Raw genomic sequence first — 21,013 nt, 5'->3', positions numbered from 1 at the left:
GCTGGCCACGCTCTTCTTAAGAAGAAACAGCACCTTACGTAGTGGGCTAGTTTTGTGGGATACTACAGTGAAGACACTTTAATAAAGCAGTTGAAGATCCTGTTTGCTGAAAATTAATAAATCTATCAAAACCTGATTACAATTTCAGCCAGCTGCAGTTTTCTTCTCCAGTTTTACCTAGTCTGGTTTTGATGCACTGATGGCGAGGCTGGGAATGTGTGTGTGCCTCACTGCAAGTCCTGCCAGACCTGGCTCCTCAGTCTTGCAGGCCTTGGGTTGTTGAATTGAGAAGCTTAGCATGCACAGGCTGTGAGGGAGACAGCAGGGCCTCCTGTCCCCCATCTCTGGTCTGTGCTGATGTCTTGGCTGTGGGCAGATTGGATTGCACGTTCCCAGCTGGGAGGGAGGCTTCCTGACAGAGCTCCATGTATAATTCACTCAGCAGGGCCTCAGCCAGGGCTCCATACAGGGAGGGAAAAACAGCTTATTGTTTTTCCAAACCTTCTTTTGTTTCCTAAGGAATGTGGCTGCAAAGCCCTGCTGCCAGAGCCTCACTGGAGAGTGCTGTTCTGAAGGAAGGTGTTCCTGTGAGATTTCTGTGCCCAACAGGGGAGGTGTGCATGTTGTTTTTCTTACAATCAACAATCTGAATTCCCGCTATGACACCACTTAGCCCACTCTCCATCCTCCCAGGCACTGTGGTAGATCCCATCAGCATTTCCCTTCCATGGCCTTTTCCTCTGTTACCTCATGGGGAGCAGTGCCCATGCACTGGATTTCCAGTTGTTGCTCTTAGCATATGTTAGCCAACCCATTTGCATTTTGGTGCCCATTCAAATTCCAGAAGTGCTGCCACATCTCAGCTTTGCTGACCTCCCAGTGGGAGACAGGAACATAGCTGTCTGGGGTGGGAGTGGGACCATCCCTGCTATTGCAGGTGGGTGGGGTGGAGTATGGCTGGGGTATAACTGGGCATCTAAAAGCATTAATTATGGTGTGAGCTGGTGATGAGCATGTGGAGGTCTATCGCTACAAGGAGCTCTGGGAATGTTGGTCAGCTCAGGCAGCACTCAAACCTGAGCCAGGTAGCTTGTCTCTCAGGATCTTCTGCACTGCTGCTCTAGCTCTATAAGACTCCTTGAGGCCAAGTCTTTGACCATTGCATCCATTTCATATCTTGGTGGTAGCCTCCCAGAGGCCATTTCCAGGACGCTGATGTTATGTTTAAGTTAAGCAGTTTCAAATGTACCAGTTTCATTCTAAACCTAGCTTCTGTGTGAAGCTTCTGAGTTTTCATAAAGCAAGACCAAAGTCCTGAGCAGAAATTGAGCAACAGGGCAGGGCCTTGGACAGGCACCAAGGTCCAACCTGCAAATGGCTTGGGAATCCAGACCCCACCTCCTCTCCTCAAATGTACACTGATAAAATCATGTCTGCTTTAATGCCACAAGCAGAAAAAAAAATTGCCCCTAGAGATTTTGCTAAGGCCTTGGTTGTTGCTGATATGCAGAAATATGGAGAGCTTATGTGCTGCTTCCTTGAGTAACAGATGTGCCTCTAACCTGAAACTTGGAATCCAAATCCAGATGAACTCTATGTGCAATCCAAAGCCATGCCTAAACTCAGATCTTCTGGGTAAATGACCCCATAACTCACCTACTCTCTTCTGCTCTGGCTGCACACACCCCAGCAAGGCAGGGCAAATTCCAGCTCCCCAGCCACATGTCTGTCTGATTCTGATCTCTCTGACCTTCTTAAGTAACAAAACTTGGTGGGACCTCAACAACAGGTAAAATGAAGGAAACCAGGTTTGCTTCCTTTGCTGAAGTTTTCAGGGCAGCAGTAGAAGAATGCAGTCAGCAAGCTGAAGTGAGGGGCATTCGCTGGGGTCAGTAGGATTTGGGAAGCAAAGGGATGTCTTTCAGACAGTTTTTCAGCAGTACCATTGTGAGGAAGGTCAGATACTGCTGCTGAGAACATATCGTATCTGTGCTGGCTCCCAGTGAACACCTGGTGTGCACTCCTTCCTTCCAAGAACTGCTGAAGGAAGATACTAGCTCTGTCTTCACCCTGTGTTTGGCTGTCTGTTGGCATCAGCTACAAAAATGAGCTAGAGAGAACCAGGTGCCAACACAGTGTGCTGGTTGCTTGTGGGATTGTGGTCATGGGGAGACTGGGAAAGTACAAGGGGGTGGATGCATATGGTAAACCCCTACCTAGGTGCAGCAGTCACCGAAAAAACAATGGACTGGCTTTGCAGGGAGGGCCAGAAATCCTTGGTAACAGCCTAGAGCAGTCCTGCAGAGTCCACCTGCTATTCAGGAGGTATCTCTCCCATCGGGGATCAGGCTGCCTTTTGGGAAAAGGCACCACCCAGATCTAAACTCTTGCAGGGTGTTGCCCTGCTTTATCTGGGCTGCCTTTGTGCACTAATTGATGTTTGCAGAGGTTGGGAGGTTTGCTGGGCTCTGAGAAGTACTGGCTTCTTTCATATTTGTGGGTGTAGCCTGAGAAGAACCCCAAGGACCTTCTCCCACTGTCCCCTCCCCCATGCTGGAGCCTGTACCATCTGCACACTGCATCTCGCTACCTCAAAGACAAAAGTCCCCTGTGGGTTTTGCACTCTGGGTAGATGGAGGCCACAAGGAGAGAGATGCATTGAGAAGAGCTACTGATTATGCCTTGCATAATATCTGTGCTGTGGGGTTGAGCTCGGGATCAAAAGAGGACTGGTAGAGGGGGATAAAAGGGAAGCCAGATCTATAGCTTGTGGTGGCAATGAGGTTCTGGAGTTAGCCATAAATGAGAATGTGTGTGCCTTGTACCAGTGCTGGCGTAGGCCAAAATCTGGAAGCTGTAGAGCTACTTACCTTCTCCTATTAGTGGTACCAGCTACTCTAACACTTTGAAGTCTGTGTGAGACTGGCTCAATCTCTTCATCTTTGTGGGAATGCACATATCTTCTCAGAAAGACCTCATTTTCTGTTTGACACAGTATGTCCTATAAAACCCCTGAACAAAGGATTCTATGCAGTGGAGACCCTCAAGTCTCTGGTGCTACAATGGAAATCACTTTAAACCGTAACCATCTCCTTTTCAACAGTGTGGGTAAATCAGCTGCTGTCCATGGGCTTCCAAAACTGCCCACTTGGTGACAAGATGTCAGGTGGCTCTGAGCAGGGTCAGTGCATTCGCTTACCGGCTGCCACAACAACAGTGCCTTTGGTGCTCTTGCCCTTATTTTGTTGCTGATTATTGTGGTTGCTATGGTGCTGCAAGACATGGTATCCTGCATTAATGCTTTATAAGCAGTAAACGCAAATTTTGGCAATGTGCTGCTCTGGCAGCTCATCACAGCATTGCTCTGTGGCTGAGCTGGAGTTTGGCAGATGAGCCACATTCTCACTGCTGAAAAAAAAAAAAAAAAGTCTTGTCTTGTGGTTTTCAGCCAGAGGGTTTTTCTTAACTTCTCATTTCTAAGAAAATAAAAAAATCCCTTTTTCACAGTGTGGCTGCATTGTAGGGAAGTGTGAAAGCACTGTATATAGCCTTCCAGTCTCCTCTCGAAGGAACGATGTGCAATAGCCCCTAGGGAGGAGATTTGCTTAGGAATGTGGAGGGGAAGCAGAGGACCCCTGTTGTGCTGTAGCACTGATGCACGATGGGTCCCATGTCCCACCCCTGCTCTGCAGCTTGGAACAAAACCCAGCACCCTGCAGGCTTTAAAAGTAGGCAGGCATAAAATAGTTTCCTGCCCTCATACACAGTGAGATCCTAACTCCCAGCTCATGTGGTTGTCCATGTGTCTTTGCAGTGCTGGGGAAGCTTTGGATCCCTGTCCCACAGTGTTGGTGGGTTTGCCACCAGTTGCTCTGTGTTTACCTATCCCCAACAATGGGGAGGGAAATCATGTTTTGACTGGAGCTAGCCTGTGTCTGGGGACTTTCTAGAGCAGTCACACCCCAGGATGCTGCAATAGCGGAGATCAGCCAAGGGGCACTTTGCCTCCACACACATCTGTGTTGTACAGCAGCTGTTTACCTCTCTGTGCTGGAAGTGAGGGTGGGGGAAGATGTCAGCACCAAGGGCTGCTGGGGGCAGAGGGGTGGAGCAGGAAATGCATCTCCCAGAGTCTCACTGATCCTTGCTCCATTTCAGGGCATGAGCCAAGCCAGGGCTCTGGAGTCACTCTATCTCATGTTCCAGGCTTTACAGCTGGTGACAGAAACACAGAATCACAGAATTGTAGGGGTTGGAAGGGACCTCCAGAGATCACCAACCCCCTGCCAGAGCAGCTCCCAGCCCACGTTGCACAGGTAGGCATCCAGGTGGGTCTGGGACAATTCCACAGAAGGAGACTCCACCATCTCTGTGTGCAGCTCCAGTGCTCCATCACTGCACTGGGAAGAAGTTCCCACACACATTTGTGCAGAACTTCCTATGCTTCAGTTTGTGGTCATTTCTCCTCGTCCTATCACCACACACTGCTGAGAAGAGTCTGGCCTCTTCCCTTTGCCTCCCGCTCCTCAGATATTGATAGATGAGGATCAGATCCCCTCTGAGCCTTCTTTTCTCAAGGCTGAACATCCCCAGGTCTCTCAGCCTTTCCTCATAATGGAGGTGTCCCATGCCCTTTATCATCTTTGTAGCCCCCTGTTGGACTCCTTCCAGCAGATCCCTGTTCAGGGAACCCTGAACTGGACACAGTACTCTGAGTGAGGCCTGACCAGGGCAGAGCAGAGGGGGAGGATCACCTCCCTCATCCTATTGGCCACGCTCTTCTGAATGCACTCCAGGATCCCATTGGCCTTCTTGGCCACCAGGGCACACTGCTCATGGCCAGACTGTTATCCACCAGGACACCCAGGTCCCTCTCCTCAGAGCTCCTCTCCAGCAGCTCATCCCTCAGCCTGTACCAGTGCATGTGGTTATTCCTCCCTCGGTGCAAGACTCTACACTTGCTCTTGTTAAACCTCATCTTTCTCTGTATCTGCTGAAGTCACCTATTTTACCCCCTTAAGCTTTGTTCAAGAACAGATGTAGGTGGAGGTGGTGGCACCCTGCATAGAGGATGTGGAAAGAAAAAGTAATGAAGTGCAAAGAACAGAAAGCAGCTATGAAATCAGAGCAAGGTCACCTACACACTTTTCCCGACACAGCAGTTTCAGGAGGGACTATTGTCTGAGGCTTCTTCTCCAGCTGATAATACTTTGCTTTGAGCAAATATGTTACAGAAGATGTTTGTCAGCATAGGTTCAGCAAGAAGCTGTGAAGGCCAAGGAGAACCCCCCAGAATGTGTTGATGGCACCTGGAGCCAGCAAGTACTCAGCACCATTGGAATTGAGGCCCTAAGACCTAAGAAATAAAAAGAAAAAGCAATTGCTTTGCTTGTGGCTCCCTTGAGTACAGCAATGTTTGCTTCCTAAAACACTTCTGAACAGATGTGACATTTGCAGTGAGCCAGATAGGCTGTTTTCCATGAGGAAATATGACCTGCTATAACGAAAGAGGCTCAGAGGGAGGTTGTTGGGTGAAAGGCGTCTCCTGGGTACATGGCAGGCAGCTGCTGGAGCCCTGGACTGTGCTCCCAAACTGTTGGAAAACATCCAGCCCTGGCTCCATACCCTCTGTGGATGAGGCAGAGGAGAATGTTTAGCAATCTGATAGCTTGCAGATGGAACTGCCTGATGGAACAGCTTGAAGTATTTCCTCCACCCATCCTGCGCTGTACAGGCACTGGGAGCTCTGGGAGGGAGCCAGGTGAGAGGCAGCACAAACTGGGACAAGGACTGAGCTGCCAGCAGCCATTCAGCAAGGTGCAAGGTACTCAGTGAAGCCCAGGCTGTGGAGGCATGCAGGGTGCTGAGCTCCCAGGAGCTTGGCCTGACTAGCACATCATCTGGCTCTGGTTCATGCTGTCAGGAATCCTTACGTGCTGCAGAATGAGGGCTAATCTCGGTAGCTAAAAGGTTAAATTCTCTGTTTTCTGCCCAGCTCCTTCCCTACTTTCAATTGCATTTCACACGGTTCAGTCACAGTCATATTTCACAACCATGTGTTTTGAAAGAACTTATTAGTGCTAAGTGTAGGCTGGGCTTAAGACTCTTGCTTTATTGTTTACCCTGCCTGCTAGGCCTGTTTCTGGGGTCAGATCCAGGTTACCAATTACAGCTATGATTAAGCACACTCGCCCTGCTTACCCCTGGGCTTTTTTCCCCTTAAATTCCAACTGATCGTGCTTAACCCATGTTAGGAAACAGGTGGCTGCTAGCAGCATCACCACGATGTCTGTGCCATCTCCGGCAGAGCCAGATAATGAGATTTGACTCAGGCCAGTGCATATATTGTTTTTACAGCTTAGAAATGCTTCTGGAAACTTTTTTTTTTTTTAACGTAAATAAAGCCTTCCTGCATCCACATAAATAACCTTACAGTACTTCTCAAATGCTGGGGTAACTCCCAACTGGGAGAAGTGACAGCTGATGTAGCAATCTGTGGGACATGTCTAATCAGGCGGATTTGGATGTTAATTCTGTATGTAACTGTTTCACTGCTTATAACAGGGGCTGCAGATTCACACTGTGGCAACTTGACTAGCAGCTGACTCTGATGATATTCAGAAGCTGAGTTTTGTGTCTACTACCTAATGGACTTCAGCCCAACATTGTGAAGTGCCCCCCCCCCCAAACACAGCAGATCAAAGCACAGCATAGCAACAGTCACCTTTTAGGAGTACATAAAACACTGGAGTTGCTGACTCTGGAAAAGCCCAAGTCCCGCAAACAGCTTTCTCTGTCCATGCTGAATTTTAACCATTCACTGAAAGCCAAATATTACCCTTTTATTGTAAATTTTCCAGCTCAACTCATTTTGAACCTTGTTTGGATAAGCAGGGCCTGAGTGTTTGATGGGACATTAGCTCTCATCAAATCAGTTACAAGTCTAGTCTGGCCAATCACTAAGGAGAGGTTTATTGGTGGTTTTGTTTTGTTTTTGTTTGTTTTATTTTAAATTGAAATCAAAATGTTCTTGGTCACTTCCAGATAGACAAAGGGCAGAAATGAATGTAGCCAGACTTACATTAAAACAGCTGTAAATTTTCTTTTTCAAATGAACTTTATTTTCTAATTGTTCACTCTGTAACTCCCCAAAGCAATCAGAGCGTGTATTAAATCTGTGCCCTATCTGTAAGACTGCAGTCCTGCTGTAACAGGGACAGAAGTTATGGACACATAACCCGCTTAGAGATCCTTGAGCTCCACAGGAAATCTCTTATTGGAAGGGCTTAACAAAGACAATCTGATTGCAGGGCCTGGGGCCCATGTCAGACTGTATGAACACAGAAGACAAAGGCCCTGAGCAGTGTGAGGGCAGCATGCAGAAACACGGTGATTAACAACAAATGGAGGATCTGAATTTGGAGAATGGTGACTCCAAATGACTGCACCCACTAGTGGAGCAAGGGGGACGAGGGGAACCTGCTTGCCAAGGTCAGAGCATCGGCAACACTTAGTGAACGCTGTGAGCCCTGACAGTGAACAAATCAACGCTATGAGTGCTATTCTTGGCAGACCAGAGCACAGAGGGCCTCTTCTACACTTGTTGTCCAGTGACTCAGTTCTGGGTGATGCCATCCCAGTACTTCTTAATGGGCTCCTTCTGTTGAATGTGGGAACAACCCCTTTTCTCAGCTTGTTCACTCAGCCTGCAAGCACTGCTCAGCCCTCCTGCCTTTTACTACGGTAGAAAAGTTAAGGTTTGTTGTTGCTTTGGCTTTTCCTGATATATTTGTTTAAAGGTGTCTTCTACAAGGATGGTTTTGTTTACTTCCTAATTTCATGTCACTTATGACTGTACCCACACACTCCAAGTGTGTTTGCTGGCTGACAGTACAGGTGTGTTTAAAGTAATCAAGCTCTGTGCAGACAGGCTCACTCGGTGTGTTTGTGCAGTCTCGTCTGGGGCCCCCAGCTGCTGCTCCAGTACAAATACCCTCTCCCTGCATTGTGCCCTGTGCTGGGTTTCACATAGACTCATTTGCTCTTTCATGTGTGTTGCTGACTTAAAAAAAAATCCTTAGACTTTAATCCTTAGGTTTATTTCAAAGATTACAAAGGCAAATCTGGTTTATAGCAAGAGATTTTCCTGATTCCTTGTGCTTTGCAGATGAATGGAGCAGCAGATGGAGTGGGGAGGGGAGGACCAAGGACCCCTTGGCTCCCTCTTGCTCGCCTACTTCTGTGCTCCTGCCCAAAGTGTTTCTTTTGAACTCTGCCAATCAAGAAATGGGGTCACTACAGTCTTCTGCTTCGGCATTATCTAATATTGCAATCTTCCATGATTTCAAAAGCTGTTTTCTTCTCCTCGCTCCATTTTGTGGGCTACATTGCTACACAGCCATAGTTTCATGCTACAGAAGGTATGAAATCCCCAGCTCAGTGCCTGCACGTAGGAATGGTTGAGGTGTGAATAAATGCAGTCTCTGGAAGCAAAAAGCCTCCAAAAAATCTGACTGCATCCTAAAGCCATGGGCAACAGCTGGGACTTCTGATACCTGCTGTGTAAAGAGGTGCTGGAAAGCCACCCCACAACCCATGCTACATTGAACTCCCCGCTCCTGGTGGGGAGTGCTCTTGGCACTTGCCAAAAACAGGGTGCCCAGGTGGGCCAGGGCCCTGCAGGGCTTGGTGGCAGTCACACCTTATCATATCAGGGAGCCTTATCAGACAGTGAGCACAATGCCAAGACGGGAGCAGTGCTGTGGGAACTGCCGTGCCCCAGCTCCAGGCTGCCCTGCTGGCAGAGCACAGCCAGGTGAGCTCACAGCCTGCTTTGGTGTCTGCAGCTGCACCCTCTGCTTGTGGATGAGCCAGATGAGGCCCTGACAAGCCTTTCCACCGTGGCTCGCATCAGACTGAGGCTTCAGATCCTCCCCAGTGCATGTCAAGGGAGGGATCTGGGGCTGCCAGACAATGGCTCCAAACGATCCTTGCTCTCTGCCAGGGAATATTCATTCAGAAAACCCATCTTGTTTTGATAGCAGCTCTCTCATGTTTGATCAAAGCAAAGGCAAGAACGGAGCTTGGTCTCCCGCTGTTGCTTTAGCTTCAGGCCAGTTTCACCAGAAGCTGAGTGAGTGCCTTCATCCTGGCAGCGAGGCCAGCTGCTGCAGCTCCCTGTGTTGTAGTGGCTTTGGGGTGCTGCCTGCATCTTGCTATGCATAAAGGCCATGTGCTGCTTGCTCTGCTCCTTTCCCCTGCTGCTGGGCTGGATGGAGGCACCTGAGGACGCTTGTCTGGGCTCTGTGCTTGCCTTGGCTTGCCCTCCCCATTCCGTGGTGGGACACATCCCTGCGCTGCAATCACCTCCTGGCTCCCACTGCCCAGGATGCTGGCTGGAGGTGGGTCGCCCTTGTCCTTGCCCCAGGCAGGAAGCCAACAGTGGGGCTGTGATGTCTCCCTCGTCCCCCTCACCCACTTGGGACAGCACAGAGGATGCCGAGTCCTCTGTACATGCTTCAGGGAACTCCACAACGGCTTTGGCCTTATCCAGAGCTGTGCGATGGGGCAACGTGGGTCCACGGACGTGTCCTGGGAAAGGAGATGTGGCGGCGGCAGCGTGCCCGTAGGCTGCTGAGGAGAAGCGGTGCCACGAGGAGGGGGCAGCCCTGGGTCCGTACCCAGAGCCAGCGGCGGGGGCCTGGCACGGGCAGCCTGGGGCGGCTGGTTCCTGCTCTGCAGAAGTGCCGGCCCGCGGGCACCGAGAGCCCTGCAGTGCCGACGCGGCTGTCCGGGAAACATTCCCTCATCAGCGCAGCCCGCAGCGCCCGTCCGCCGCTGCTCACCGGGGAGCGTGCATCGGTGCGCTTACCCCCCTGGCACCCCTTGGGCACTCGTGGGTGCCGCAGCTCCAGAGCTGACAAGGAGACCCCCTCCCCCACCCACTCGGCACCCAGCGTGGGCCTCTGCCCTGGAGCACGGCAGCGCGTCGAACCCCAACCACGGCCCCTTTTCCTTTTCCTTCTCCTCCGCCTCCTCCCGGTTCAGCCCAAAAATAGCCCTCCCGTAACCACCCCCTCCGCCCCCACGGCCGCGCCGACGTCACTCCTTCCACTGCGCTGAGCTCAGCCGCTATTTGCATACCGCTCCGCGCGCCCAATGGACGCCGAGGCGCCGCTGCCGCCCCCCCCACGCGGCGGTACTTAGTGGCGGTGCAGGGCGGGCGGCGGCACTGCGAGCGGAGCCGGGCGGGCGGGCAGGCACTTCTCCATCTAGCCATGAGCCAGCGCCGTGGGGCCCCCCCGCGGGCCGACATGCTGCCCGAGATCGCCGCCGCCGTCGGTTTCGTCTCCGGGCTGCTGCGGACGCGGGGCTGCGTCAGCGAGCAGCAGCTGCAGGTCTTCAGCGGAGCGCTGCGAGAGGCGCTCGCAGGTGAGCAGGGGGGGCGAGGACGGCTGGTCGTAGCATCGCAGAGTGACTTGGATCAGGAGTGACCTTAGCCGCTGTGGAATCCCAGCGGGGTTGCGTTAGAAGGGACTTTACAGCCCACCCGTCCACATCCGGGCTGGGGGGGGTGGGCTCCACCAGCTCGGGCTGTCCGGGACCCCGCCAAGGATGAGGCTCAGGCTTCACGGCCGCTGGGGGTTGGGGTGGGTGGTGGCCCGGAGCGAGTGGAGCCCGCCTTCATCGCGCCCTCGGACCCTTCCATCGAGTTCGGGGCCTCCGTGTCACTCCCGGGGCCGGGTGTCCCCCACCCGTTTGTGCCCTCCTGGGCTGTGGGTATCTGTCCCTGCCTTTGTGGCACCTCAGTCACATAGCTGCCTGCCTATCCCCTGCCGAGGGATCTGTGCCTACAGCACCCTCCCTGGGGGTTGCTCAGGGGCCCTAAGCTGGGTGCTGTGCTTTGCATCTGACAAGTGAAGATCCACCCCGTGTCGTGCTGGGAGGTTCTCCTCCCAGCGCAGCCCTGGTGCTATCAGTCCAAAGGAGGGCATGTTTCTGCTGCTCTGCTAAGATAAGGGGCAGCGGTGTGCCCTAAACTTAGAAAATGACCTGGCTGCTGCTCCTTGACCATGGAGTTTTTTTGCTGGTGATACTGTATCTCCCCCAGCCATCCCATTCCTAGGGTGAGGAGGCTTTGGGGTTCCCCCCCGGCACTGCTGGGGCTTTCTAGCTCTGTTCTGCCCTAGGAGCAAGTGGCAGCTGTGCAGCTGAGCACTGTGCTCTGAAGCCACTGTGACAGAGGTAGCTGAAGCAGGATGCAGTTTCCTCTGCCTGCACTGAGATATGTACGACTCCCTCAGGAGTGCAGTGGGATGCAGACCTTGTGGCTGCACACCTGCTCACTGTGCTTCCCTTCTTGTTTGCCTTACAGAGCACTACAGACACCACTGGTTTCCTGAGAAACCGTTCAAAGGCTCTGGGTACCGCTGCATCCGGATCAATCACAAAATGGACCCCATTATCAGCAAAGTGGCTAGCCAGATCGGACTCAGCCTCCCGCAGCTCTACCAACTCCTCCCCAGTGAGCTCACGCTCTGGGTGGACCCCTATGAGGTCTCATACCGCATCGGTGAGGACGGCTCCATCTGTGTCTTATATGAAGCGACTGCAGCCAAGCCTGTTAGCTCCTATGGGATGCTTACTTGTAAGAACCAAATGATGTTAGGTCGCACCAGCCCTTCCAAAAACTACATCATGACTGTCTCCAGCTAAATACTCCTCTTGTCCTTAAACTGCCAAGACATGGGCTACTGTATACCTCACCTGAGGATCTATTTTTAAAATGAAGAGCTATTTATATTTTTTAAGAAAATCCAAGAAAATCAAAATTAAAATATTGGGTGCTGCTTCAGACAGGAGCAGTGTTTTTAGGTGCCTTTTTTTTTTTTTTTTTAAGCTGTTGCAAGCTTGAGGTTTTTATTATGAATACTACATCTACCTAATTAGCATTGGATGGCAATTTTGGTGGGCTGGCTCACTCACTGGGCAGCTTGGAATGGAGGAAGATGGGGAGGAGGCCAGCTGGGAAGCATGGCTGGTGACAGGACTTGAGTGTCACCTCCTCTCAGTCCTGGTACCCAGCAGTGTGGTGGTGTCACAAAGCATTGCAGCCCTGTTAGGGAAGGGATGAATGAATTGCTGTATTTCCTTCACTATCTCATGCCTGAGCTGGTCTGATCTCTCTGGGGATGGTGTTCAGTAGCCACAAGGGCTCAGTGGTGCTGGGAACCCTGGGATTCCTGTGTGGTGGAGGTCCCCAATACTGTAAATGCTGTGGTGGCACCCAGTGCTGTTTGTTCCTGGTGCTCCCCAGCACCTGGCTGTCACCACAGCTCCCTGCTTGCAGGGAGAGTGCTCCAGGCTCTGAAAGTAGTGCAGAGCTGCAAGGCCTTTCTGCTTCATAGGGCACAGACTGCAGCCCGTGCCCTGCAGCTGCTCTTGTGTGTAAAAGTTGTCTATTCCAAGGCTGCTGCTGCTGCTCTGCATCTCTCCTATGGAAGAGCTGAAGCAACTTCTCTTGTGGCCTAGAGGTTAGTGTGTAAGTTCCCCTCTTGCCCTCTCTCTTTAAATCCATAAGAATTGGGAGACTCTTCCCCTGTGCTTGTGGCTATTTGGGACTGGGGCACTTGGATGCTTTGGTGTCCATGTTGCTTTGAAATTCACATCTTTTCCTCCCTGTCTTCCTTCCCTGGGTGTTCAGCAAGTGGCTGAGCCTTGGAGCTGTCTCAGCTGAGACCTTGTGAAGGGGCAGCATCTGCTTCTGGTCTTCTGGCACCTGTTTTGCACAATGCCTGCTTCTTGAAGCAGAGGTCCTTTTGTGGTCCCAGTGGTACTTTGTGTTCAGGGAGGTTTGCCTGAGTGATGTTCAGGTGCTTGGACCCTAGACTGTTCTGGCTGCTGTAGATGGGGGTGGGAACAAAAGTGCTGCCCTAAACACTTTCACTATTGGGGGGGATGAGCATTCACCAGCATGTGATGTCCACTGCCTTTCTTGGAACAAGCTGGTGCTCCTCCAGTGATCCTGGTAGAAGTGATGGGGGAAAATCAGGGTATTGACATGGCCTGTTCTAATGAAACTTCCTCAGATCTGTTTTCCAGAACGCTTTTTTTAAACCTTCCTCCTTCCTGAGCTAGCAGTTGACTGGCATCCCAGAGCTGCGTTTCCCAGTCTTGGGTTCAAGTTCTCAGACAATTGTGCAATATATTTCAAAACCATGTATGCTCTGGGGGAGGAAGGAAGCGTCCTGTCTGCTGCAGTTCTTGGCTTGCTTTTTCAATACATTGAAACAAAAAAACACAGCTTCCCATCTCTGACTACTATTTATGTGGGGAAACTTAAAGATTCCTGTAGTAGTTTCAAATCCTGATTTTTCTGAACTGGAAAATGAGCAACTTTCTTAAATCTCAAGTGGTGTTACTTTGTCCTTAAGCAGTACTAGTTGGTGGGTCTGGAGTTGCATCACTTCAGTTCCTCACATCAGCAAAGCAGAAGCTGAGCTGAAGCACTGGGACTTTTCCCCTGGTGCAATAGGTTACATCACCAAGAGGGGAGTACTTGGAACTTCCAAAAAGCAAGTTCCCTTTTCAAAGGAAAAAAGGTGCTCTCTGGAATCCTTGCTTAAAATCTGCTTGCGTGGGAAGCTCTCAGTGGGAACTGCAGTATGCTCAGGACAAATGCTGTTGGCTTTGGCCTCTGTAGCTGGGTGTGGGGTTCCCTGGGCTGAATGTGGCCTGCCTCCCTGTTACTGTTCCCTCCCTCTTAGCAGAACGTTAGAGGAACACACTGTTGTTGCACTTGCTGTGCCCCTGCTTCTATCTCAAAAGCAGCCATGTCCCATTCCTTGTCCCTGGTGTGGAAGAGCATAATGTTCAAGTGTCTTGTCAGCTTCAAACTCAATCAAAATCAGGTGTAACCCCTTCCTCTTGTAGCTGATTACTCATAAAAGCTGTGAATTACTGTTGCCTTCTTGCCTACAAGCCTGAACGCTGTGTTTTCAGAAGGTGTTCAGGGGGCGGGGTGGCTTCCTCTCACTGTTTAAACAAAGCTGGGCTGTTGACTGGGACCTGAATTGTTATTGGGTGGATGTGGTAGGAAGTTTGTAAGCTACACACAGAGGAAGAAGTGGATGGTTACTAATTGTACAGTAGTGTTTTTATATAAAGAGTGTACAGATCTTACGCTTTTGTTACTTTAATAAAAATGTAGCAGCAATGCTGAGCCTTCTCTTCTTGCTGGGCTGACAGTGGGGGGGGGGGACTGCAACCTCTGTCCTCCACGTGCTGCTGGGGCTCAGTTGGAGCATAGATGACTGCTACTCTCTGGCTGTGTCCCAGAGGTTTGGTTAAAGCCTGCTTACTCAATGAGTTGGCAGAGCCTAGCCCTACAGACCTGGGGGTGGGCTATGGGGCTGGGTCTGATGATTAACATGGGGCAGTGGGGTGCTGCCCTTCTCCCTGGGGCTGCCTTGGCTTGTCTCATAGAGGCAGCAGGGGGCTTAGTACAGAGCATAAAGGGTACAGAGCTGGCTGCCAAGTCTCTTACTCAATATTAGAGCCATTGTTCACCTTGGAAACAAGCAGGTAATGACCTGAGCCAGGCATGGGGCAGTTCCTGCATGTCTGGGGGTGCCACCCCACTCCCTTTCTGTTCTCCTTCCAAGGATGGTTGAATCAGCAGCAGGAAGGCTGAGAGAACAGAGGACTGAGATGTCTGGGCTATGCTTACGGCTGTTACAACAAAGGCATCTGGGGCTGATTCATGAGAGATCCTGTTTTGGTTGTGCCCATGATGGTGCCTGCAGCTTGCTCACTGGCTGTCTTGTGTGCTTCATCCCTTCTGTTCAGGCTGACCTTATTTGGGGCGCTGAGCTAAGCCAGCTCACACAGGTGCTAGCTTTGGTCCCAAAGTTGCCCAAACCTTTTCAACTGTGGGCTCTGCCACCCCCCACCTGCTCCAGAGTGATGCTGGGGTGGGCACTGGCTTGGGAACAGCCACATTCCTCTCCTGCTTTTATCCCACCTCAAGGATGAAAACAGCTGGTGGGTTGGTTTTCATGCTCTGTCAAGGCCACTCCTTTTTGAACTCATCCCTTCATTAGTTTCAATAAGCACACCCTAATTGCTGCTGCTTGTGAAACAGGGCTGTTAGGGAGGAATGGGTGTCCCGTTCGTTGCTGATTACATCAGGAGTCATCCAGGTTCAAAGGTGTAAAGCAGCTGGATGGTGCCCATTCCCTCTGTGCGTGGTCTGGGGAGGCTAGTACAGCACATGCCCCTGCTGTGTCCATGGGCTCTGTTCGGGCTTTCGCAGGGCCACAGGCACTGGCATTTGGATCCCCACAAGCAGAGCTGTTAAGGCCCAAAACTGAGTGCTGCCAGCCCAGATAAAAGCATAGCACTCATGCAGAGGAGTGTTCAGTGAGGAGTCAGCGCTATGGCACAGCCACCAGATCTCACTGGCCTTCTCATAGGTGACTCATCTCCTATTTTTATTTTGCTTGTCATCTTCCTTCTGGTAGGATCATGGTCCTTCAGGATCAGCTCTGGGGTGTGGGGAGGGGGGAGCAGGGAGACAGCCCAGGACAGGCTGCTGCCTGCCCCATGCACTTGGAGCAGCACAGGAAAGACTAGCAGTAAATAAAGGCCACCTCCTGCTGCCATTGGACACTTACACTCTTTCTGCCAAGCTTTTTGCTGGATCTCTGCTGGGATTTTGCTTTTTTTATTTTTTATTTTGGATCTTTCTGGGAGGACAGGGAAGTGTCTGATTCAAGGAGATCAAATTGGTCGGTGCCCCCTACCACCAGCACGTGGCACACAGCACAAACCAGCATTCATCCCTGACGTGTCCTGGGGCTGGAGCGCAGCCCTGTGCCCTTTGCTCTGTCCCACCTGTCCTGTCTGTCCTGCTGGGTTGGTGCTGTCTGCTGGAGAAATGCCATATGTGCAAAGTCTAGATCAGCTGCAGAAAATGTCCTGACCCGAAGGCAGTGAGCACCACGGACAGGCTCCGTGAGGATATTTTGCTCAATTCATGACAAAATATTATTGGATTTTGAGTTTTTGTGTTTGTTTTGTTTTCTTTCCAGAGGTCCCTTTAGCGGAAGTTGAGCATTTCTCACTTCTAAGTTACCAGAAAAGCAGCATCAGCAGAAGTGAAACCCAGCCTCCACCCCCCCAGCACATGGCGTGGGGTTGGACTCCTCCAGGTGCTTCCTGCCTGGGGTTTGTCACTGGGACGGGAGCGGTGATGTCGGCTCGGCTGAGGCCAATCAGCATCGCGTGGGTGCCTGTATCTGGGGCAAAGCAGCAGCTCTGCCCCAGCCCCGGGGATGGGAGGGGACGCCCAGGGCACGCTGTCACCTGCGGTGTGTGCAGCTCAAACCATCTTCTCAGGATCTGCTGGAGATGGAGAAACTCTGCGCTCACGTGGCCTAGCAACGGGACGGTGCTTTGTGTGGTTGGAGGGACTGCGGCGGCACCAGCTCTGGCAAACCCAAGTCTTGTGCTGCGTGTGGGCTCCTGCTGCTTTCTGCCCCTCAGCAAGGCTGGCAGAGTGGATCCTGCTGTGGGACCACTCCCTGCCCCTTGTCCTGACAGACCTTCCTCCCTTTCCTTCCCACCATCTGCAGAGCAGAGCCTGAGCTCCCCACTGCCCTGACCCAGAGCCTGTCCCCCCACCAGCCCTACAGACACCAGAACAGAGGAAATCACCCCCTTCTGATCCTTGGTAAAAGCAGAACCAACCCCTTGACAAAGCCACCCTCCTTGCAGAAAGGTCGCAGCCAGGCACAGGCACCTGCCTCACACCCATTTGCCTTGCCATCCCTCAGCTCGCTGTGCCCAGAGGGGCTCCAGGCGTGGCTTTGTGCTGGCTTACACTGAGAAATTCTCCCCAAAGAACTGCAGACAGGCTCAGCCCTGTCCCTGCTCACTCTGGCAGGAGCACAGTGCAGCCATGCACAGAGCTCATCCTGCACAAATCTCTGTTAAAAATTGCAGCAGGGAGAGAGAGGGGAAGGGGTCATTCCTTGTACAGAGGGTAGAAGGGATCTGCTGAGACTGAGCGCGTCTCGTGGTACGTAAAGCGTGGCCCCAAAAGGTTGTCTCACCTTTGAAGCCAGCACCTCAAATGACACAAAAGTGGGGTCTGGAGAGAGTATGGTTGCACTGGGGACAGGGACAACCTCAGAGGCTCTTGTGGCTCTGAGAATAGTGGCTGGGCTTCCACTGAGGGCACAGGGTCCTGGGGGCTGCCTCTCCCCAGCCACCCTCCCACTGTGGCCCTGGGATGTGGGACCTTGGATAGGGGCACAGAGCTGCTTTTTTGTTTCCTACTGCACATCCCATGAGGACAACCATCCCCATCCCTGTCCCCATCCCCTTTCAGTCGCCATTCCTGCCCTATCTCCATCCCCATCCCCATCTCATCCCCATCCTATCCCCACCCCTATCCCTGTTCCCGCTCCTGTCCCTGTCCCCATCCCCATCCCCATCCCCATCCCCATCCCTGTCCCCATTCCTGTCTCTGTCCCCACTCCAGCCCCTCCATGACAGCGGCTGCTGAGCTCCGACACTCATTTACGAACTGTTGGGGGATAAAGGGGCTTGTTGGCAACAGCAAGCAACTGGTGTGCAGGGACAACTGCTGCCATCTGTCTGGTGGGGGGGGCAAGGGGGCTGTTGCTAGGGCTGGGTTTTGTTTCTCTTTCATGCACCACTGAACTTTGCACCTTTTGTTTTCCAAGAGAAGGGCTGGGAGTGCTGGGGAGAAAACCGACCTCCCCACACCATGCAGGTCAGGGCAGAGCTTGCTGCAGGATTTGCATACTGCTCTCATTTAATTTTTTAGTAGTGATTATTGTTATTTGAGGAGTCTGTTGGCACTGGGCAACCTGGTCCTGAACCCCTCTGTTCCCTGATCTGTGAGCTGGGAGGAACGCAGTGTCCCAGCACATTGTGGAGCATGAACCATAGGGACAGAGCTGTGCCCTATCATCCCTGGGGACACTGTGGCCCTGTCCCTGAGGGATGTGCTTTACTCCCATTCCCAAAGCATACTGAAGGACAAGAGTAGTGGGGATAGGAGATCACTGCTACCCATGGGTCACTGTCTGGGATCCTGAGCTCTCTCAGGTGGGGGTTCAGAGCTGTGCAGGGGACACTGGGCTTTCTCTGGGCCCCACTCCCCATGCAGCTGCTGCACTGGGTGAGCTGGGATTGGTGATGTTGGGGTCGGCACTGCTCCTCCGGGACACACCAGGAAACGCCTTATGGAAACAGCAACAATGCTCCCAGCTGCCAGACAGAGGGTGTGAGGCCCATTTTCCCTCTGACAATGCTGTTTTAGCCAGGAGTTTGTGTCTATTATAGCCCGAGATAAAACAGAGAAGGGGAAGGACTGAGCTGAAGCGGAGCAGCTGCCCTTGCTGACAGGTCGGTGGCTTTGTTGTGAGCTAAAAGGCCCCATCCAGTCTGGGACAGCAGCTGGGGTGCTGCTCCCCAAGAGTGGGATTGGGACCCCCTCTCCACAGGGATGGCTCTGAGAGGGAATGTGCTCCATGGAATTCCCTGCTGGGGCCATGGCACAGTTACAAATCCCCAAGGAGCAGAGCACAGCAGCGGTGTGCCTCCAAAATTGCAATGGGCAGGAAGGGGCAGCAGGGCCCCCAGCTGTGCCAGCCCTTGCAGCTTTAAGGCTGGCACTTGGGGCCGACATAGCTCTGGGTGCAGTGTCTTTTGAAGCAGAGACAAAGCCTGGCTTGATATTTACAGCACGTGCAGTGGGAGTGCAGGGTGCACAGGGCTGTGGGACAGATGGCAAGTGGAACAAAAGGGGAGGCAAGAATGGGAGCTGAACAGATTGCGAATTTCTTGCCTTTCCCTGTGTCCTGATCCTGAATGCTGCCGGGGATATTCTGCAATCTGGGGGCACTGGGCTGCCCAGCAGTCCCCAGAGTGTCCACACTGAGCACTGCCTGAGCCTTGAAACCCTATGTCCCAAATCCACGCTCTGCTTCAGCCCTGGTGTGGAGCAGTGAGGAGCTGGGTAAGTCTTCAGTCCTCAGACTTCTCCATAACTTGGGACCGCCCAGTTCTTGAGGTCTGTTTGATCTGTGCTGGTGACACTCCGGTGTCCCATCCTGTCCCCTACCTTGGCATGTTTTTCCTCTACCTCCGCAACTTTCTTTATCTCTTCCCAGCAGTGTCGCAGCTGCCATGGCCCAGATCCATGTGGCTTATTAATAATCAACCTTTATTGCTGCCCATCTGCAGACAGCTGGGTGTGCACGACTCAGTCCTTTTGTCCTCACCACTGGCCTGTGCATGAACAAGGCGTCAGAGCGAGAAATGTGGCACAGCTTTGGGAAAAAAAACAGAAACCCAGACGGCCCTGTTTGCACCAACACATCCTAACGTCATCCCAAAACAATAAAGGTTTTAGGTTAAGGCTGCGGAGAACGGAGCAAAGGGAAATGCTGAAGGACAGGGTGCACACGCCGTGCCCAGTGCTCGTGTCCTGGGGATGGCTTTCGGTCACAGACATCCCTCACTTCATTCCTGTCTGTGCTCCCGGAGGAAAACATCTGGGACAATGGTGTTGAAACATAAATCCCATGGAGAAATGTAGTGGTAAAGGGCTGTTTGTGAGTGGCCTGGGAAGGTCTGAGCTGAGGGATGCTTCAAAGGGGGGGAAAGAATAAAAAGCAAGGAATGGGAAAAAATGTGGGGAAAGATGTTGAAAAGGAACTGGGGACTTTGGGAGCTGAGATGTGAGGGGGCTGTGGAGAAGCCCTGCCCATCCCTGTAGGAGCTGCTGGTCGCGGTGTGTGGTGCCCCACAAAGCCTCGGGGACACCTCAGGTGGGGGCAGCGGAGTCACTTTTTAATTGCCCCTTCTTCAAGCTTGTTGGTGAGTCAGGACAAAGTCCCGCGCTCCTCCTCCCCGGGGGGACACTGCTGCGGCCCCGGATCCCGCTCCTCCCAAGAGCAGCAGGAGGAGAAGGAGGAGGAGGAGGAGGAGGAAGAAGGGGACAAGAGCTCCCGTCCTGCCATCCCCAACGCAGCAACACGACGTTGATTGGGCGCCAGCGGGCTCGCAGGACCAATAGGATCTCTCACTTTTTGGGAGGAGGGGGAGCACACAGCCCCTCTGCCCATCGCCCCCACCCCCCGCGGGATAAAGCCCGCCCCCCTCCCCCCTCTTTGCTATCAAGCCGCGATTGCAAAGGACGCCAGGAGAGGCCGAGCGTCCCCTCGGGGTAGCCCAACACCAATCCTGTGCGTGGACTCTGCACGGTCCCTGCGCGGACCCGTCTGCCCCACTCGTGTCCATTTGTCCCTGCAGGGAGCGGGCTGTGACTGGGGGGCAGCGATGGGGCGTGGAGTGAATGGGGTCGGAGCGCCTCTCCCGCTGCCCGTCAGCCGCAGCCCAGAAAGCCAACTGTGTCCCAGGTGCATCCAAAGCAGCACGGGCAGGGGGGGAATCTGCCCCTCTGCTCTGCAGTGTGCAAGCAGATGTGGAGTCCTCAGCACAGGAGGGACATGGACCCATTGGAGGGTGTCCAGAGGAGGGACACAGAAGTGATCCCAGGGGCTGTGCAGCGTGGAGGAGAGCAGGCTGTGGGGAGAGCTGAGAGTGGCCTTCAGTAATCTAAGAAAGAGGGGGACAGACTCCATGACAGGGTTTGTGTGATAGGACAAGGAAAAATGATTTCAAACTTAAAGAAGGAATGTGTATGTTGGATATAAGAACAATGTCTTTTGCAGTCAGGGTGGTGAGGCACTGGCACAGTCTGACCAGAGAAACAGTTCTGTCCCATCCCCAGAGATGCCCGAAGGCAGGGGATGGGGCTGTGAGCACTGATGGAACTGTGGGCATCCCCGGGCACTGCAGGGGGTGGGACCAGACAGCCTTGAAGGGTCCTCTCCAACTCCAACCACTCCATGATTCTACAAACCCCGCAGTGCAGTGCCTGCAGCAGCTGCCAGGCGGCCGATGCACGTTGTGG

The 21,013-nt window shown here is 52.7% G+C and overlaps 1 protein-coding gene across 1 annotated transcript; it reads left to right on the top strand.

Moving 5' to 3' along the window:
* The first annotated feature begins 10,251 nt into the window (after positions 1-10,251).
* Positions 10,252-11,929, top strand: BTG2 (BTG anti-proliferation factor 2). Its single transcript, XM_065740228.1, has 2 exons — positions 10,252-10,431; positions 11,375-11,929. Exons 1-2 carry the CDS (start codon positions 10,278-10,280, stop codon positions 11,713-11,715), a joined length of 495 nt encoding a protein of 164 aa, XP_065596300.1. The 5' UTR covers positions 10,252-10,277; the 3' UTR covers positions 11,716-11,929.
* The last annotated feature ends 9,084 nt before the right edge of the window (positions 11,930-21,013 follow it).

The sequence above is a fragment of the Cyrtonyx montezumae genome, unplaced genomic scaffold, assembly GCF_038088225.1.
Source record: "Cyrtonyx montezumae isolate F1298 unplaced genomic scaffold, pur_monq_1.0 scaffold_26, whole genome shotgun sequence".
Lineage (NCBI taxonomy): Eukaryota > Metazoa > Chordata > Aves > Galliformes > Odontophoridae > Cyrtonyx > Cyrtonyx montezumae.
This window is presented reverse-complemented; position numbering and strand designations above follow the sequence as displayed.

Excerpts from the sequence above, each read along its gene's own strand:
- BTG2 (XM_065740228.1), top strand. The coding sequence starts at position 10,278 with ATGAGCCAGCGCCGTGGGGCCCCCCCGCGGGCCGACATGCTGCCCGAG. Across the intron at positions 10,432-11,374 it reads GCTGCGAGAGGCGCTCGCAG|AGCACTACAGACACCACTGG; the intron begins GTGAGCAGGGGG and ends TTTGCCTTACAG.